The sequence below is a fragment of the Olea europaea genome, unplaced genomic scaffold (assembly GCF_002742605.1).
Source record: "Olea europaea var. sylvestris unplaced genomic scaffold, O_europaea_v1 scaffold575, whole genome shotgun sequence".
In the NCBI taxonomy this organism is placed as follows: Eukaryota; Viridiplantae; Streptophyta; class Magnoliopsida; order Lamiales; family Oleaceae; genus Olea; species Olea europaea.
In genome coordinates this window covers 239299-243341 of record NW_019264091.1, presented here as the reverse complement: position 1 = coordinate 243341, position 4043 = coordinate 239299, and the positions used below count along the sequence as shown (strand labels likewise).

At 36.9% G+C, this 4043-nt stretch overlaps 1 protein-coding gene across 1 annotated transcript; it reads left to right on the top strand.

Moving 5' to 3' along the window:
- The first annotated feature begins 560 nt into the window (after positions 1-560).
- On the top strand, positions 561-1835 carry LOC111389301. Its single transcript, XM_023014221.1, has 2 exons — positions 561-951; positions 1066-1835. Exons 1-2 carry the CDS (start codon positions 561-563, stop codon positions 1833-1835), a joined length of 1161 nt encoding a protein of 386 aa, XP_022869989.1.
- Positions 1836-4043: the final 2208 nt, after the last annotated feature.

The following is a 4043-nucleotide window of genomic DNA, read 5'->3' as shown; positions in this document are numbered from 1 at the left end:
GCAGGCAAAATCAAGCACCTCCACCACAAAATGCACTGCCACAACAAAATGCACCGCATTTTACCCCTGGAGCTGTCTCAGTGGTTGAGCAGTTTCGCAGGTACAAGCCTTCCACTTTCGACGGTAATTCTGAACCACTGGTTGTCGAAGAGTGGATAAGAGGCATGGAGCGCATATTTCGACACATTGCTTGTACGGATGCACAGAAAGTATTATGCGCAGAATTTATGTTAATTGGAGCAGCTGGTCACTGGTGGGAATCTGTTTCACGTACAAGGACGGAAGAGCAGCAACGTAATCTGACTTGGGAGCAGTTTAAAGACGAAGTGCTGGCAAAATATTTTCCACAAGCTTTGAGGGACTTCAAGGAATCAGAATTTCTGCAGCTCAGACAAGGGAACATGTCACTTACTGATTATGAAAGATAGTTTGAGCAGCTCTCGAGGTATGCCCCGCACTTGGTGGATACAGAAGTTAAGAAGATTAGGAGGTTCGAGAATGGACTGCGCCCTGAGATCGGCATGATTATTATGTCCCATCGTTTCACCTCATATCGTGAAATGTTGGAGAGGGCTCATGCTATTTCATATCAGAGGACCTCATTTGAACAGTATGCCCAGCAGAGTAAGGAGTCGTTGGGGAAAAGGAACTGGAGTGATCAAAACAAGAACAGACGCAATTGGCAGAATAAAAGGCCAAATACAGGAATTCGCATTGGTGGGACGAGTGGAAGTATTACCCCCTGTCCTAAGTGTAATAAACTCCACATGGGTGAATGCTGGTTCGGGAAGAATGTGTGCTTTAGGTGTGGTAAGCCCGGACACATCGTTCTCAACTGTCCAGAGCCTCCAAAGAAGAAGGATGATGATCAAGACCAAAACAAGAAAGGAAAGGCCCGAGTTTTCGCACTGAATCAGCATGAGGCAGAGCAGGATCCGAATGTGATAGCAGGTATTTATTAATATTTTGTTTACATACCTACCTATGTTCTTTTTACCTAGGACTAAATATCGTTTCATTTCTGTCCTTTGGTTGCTAGTCTAACACTATAATTACAAAAAACAGGTATTCTGTTATTATCCAATGTGCCCGCTTACGTACTTTTTGATTCTGGGGCAACCAATTCTTTTATATCTGCATCCTTCGTCACTAGGTCCAACTTTGCATCTGTGAGAACAAATAATGAATTAGAGGTTAGCATTCCGTCAGGAAAAACTCTTTGCACAAACCAGATGACTAAGTCTATGAAGTTAGAGATTGATGGGAAAATATTGGAGGCAGACTTATACCTCTTGGAAATGAAAGACTTCGATGTTATCTTAGGCATGGATTGGTTAGGACTTAATCATGCTACCATTCGATGTCACGAAAAAGAAGTGCTATTTCATAGACCAGGAGAGGAAGAGTTTCGTTTCTTTGGAGCAAAGTTCAAGTCCCTACCTCGTCTTATATCAGCTATACAAGCGGAGAAGATGTTAAGAAAGGAGTCATGCCAGGGATTCTTGGTTAACATTATCGGTTCTCAACATACAGAAACGAATGTTAACGATATTAATATCGTGCAAGACTTTGCAGATGTGCTCCCAGAAGATTTGCTTGGCATTCCACCAGGTAGGCAAGTGGAATTTACAATTGATTTAATTCCTGGAGCAGCGCCAGTATCTAAGGCCCCGTACAGAATGGCACCAAAAGAACTTCAAGAATTGAAGTTGCAATTGGAGGAATTGCTGGAGAAAGGTTTCGTTCGACCGAGTGTATCTCCTTGGGGAGCTCCTGTACTTTTTGTCAAGAAGAAAGATGGGAGTATGACGATTGCATTGACTACCGGGAATTGAACCATCTAACCATGAAAAATAAGTACTCATTGCCAAGAATAGAAGATTTGTTAGACCAGTTAAGGGGTGCTACAGTGTTTTCAAAGATTGAACTGAGGTAAGGGTATCAACAGCTAAAGATCAGGGCAAGCGATATACCAAAAACTGCCTTCAGAACTCATTATGGACACTATGACTTCACTGTCATGCCTTTTGTTTTAACTAATGCTCCAGCAATATTTATGGATCTCATGAATCAAGTGTTCCATCAGTACTTAGATCAGTTCATCATAGTATTTATTGCCGACATACTTGTGTACTAAAAGGATAAGAAGCAACATGAGGAACAACTTCGAATGGTAATTGAAACTTTGAGGAATGAGAAATTATATGCCAAGTTCAAGAAGTGTGAATTTTGGCTTGATCACGTAGGTTTTCTTAGTCGTGTGGTTACCGCCCAAGGAATCGAAGTGATCCTATTAAAGTACAAGTAGTAACAAACTGGCCAAGGCCGACCAGTGTGGTGAAGTCCGCAGTTTTTTGGGATTGGCTGGTTATTATAGAAGATTCATTGAAGGCTTCTCAAAAATAGCAGGGGTAGAATCCCAAATTTTTGTAGTTGGTTTGCATATAATTTATTTGCCATTAATAGAAATGCCATGTCTAGTCAAGAATTTATGCAAAAGTGAATTTGTTATCTCTATAGTTAATTTGGATGTATATGAATATCTTCATAGTTGAGGGACCAAAGTGAAAATAAATATAAAAAATTTTACTTTTGTTAAATGGGCCAAATAGTTAACTCTTGGAGGAACTAGAATTACCTTATCAATATTTGGCTCATTTTGAAGCTTGTTAAAAAAAATGGTGAATTAGGGACTCAAGAAAATTTTAATTTGGATAAGTGAAACTCGAGTATAGCCAATTAAGAAAACTACTTAGTTAATAATATTAGTTACCAATTCGGACTAAATTACTATATCAATATTGGACTCCTTTGATAAACGGTAAATAATTATATATATTAGGACTGGGAAAAGGATATTTTGGGATAAGTTGAATTAAGATAAAAATCAATAAAAGAATCAAGGTATAAATGAAATTCTAATTAATTAGTAAGCATACAGTTCATTTTCGGCCGGAATTGAATAAGTTAAGTGTTGATAATTATAAAATTCAATTAGGATTGAAACTAAATGTAAACCCTTAATTACGTGGGATTTGAGTTACATCAGTTTTCTTTAATAAACCTTAGTATTAGATTAGTTAGGATTCTAATGAATTAAAACTAGTTAAGTTGTACAAAAATTGCATTGGGAACATCCTGCCAATGATATTGTTTCAATGAAAGATAGAAGATAAATTAATTATTTATTTTTGTTTGTATTAGAATAAAAAATATTTAATGCACGCAATTCATTCCATCCTCACGTGTGCATGGGATACGTAGTCATTATGTTTCTCATCAAAACCAATAGTCAATTTCCAATCAAATTATATCAAATAGGAGTCTAGGAGTCCAGACCAATTTCTGGGAAAGAGGACGGAAATTTTAGATGACTACCTAAAGCATTCTACTATACTTTATTCTCTCCCTCTCTAAATTTTCCTCTATATTACTAAGGCTTTATACCCAAATCAATCTACCATATTTTATTTCACAAGCAACCAAGAGAAAAATCTCAGCAAACAAGTTCCCACAATTTGCTTTTCAAGTGCATATTATAAAACAAGATTCATTTCGTAAGGTACCTGCTCAGTGCTATTAGTGGTTTTCCACATCTTTTCAAATACGTTGTTATGTATGAATTTAACTATTTCAGTTCAGGGCTTCTTAGGGAGAAATCATGATACATTTTAAGTTAGCCTTCACGTTATTTTGTAGCGCTTGCTTGAATTATCTTTGCCATGGTGTGATAATTCTCATTTTATGTTGTTAAGAGAATTTGTGCTTAATTTCATATTTGATTTGAATGTGGAGTAACAAGCATCTCATTGAATATAATTCATTCTACTCATCCCTCTTTATTTATGAATATCAAGTATGCGGGATGGCGGTGGATGGATGTGCTATTGGACCAACATATTCACGTCATGAAGTACTTTAATTTTAAGAACACTAGAATTTTAACAACATATTATTATTAGTTTTGTTTTTAGACTCAATTGTGAGTGACGTTAAATTTTTCATCTAGTCCTAATTCTATTGTTTGTTGGAACTAGTTTTTA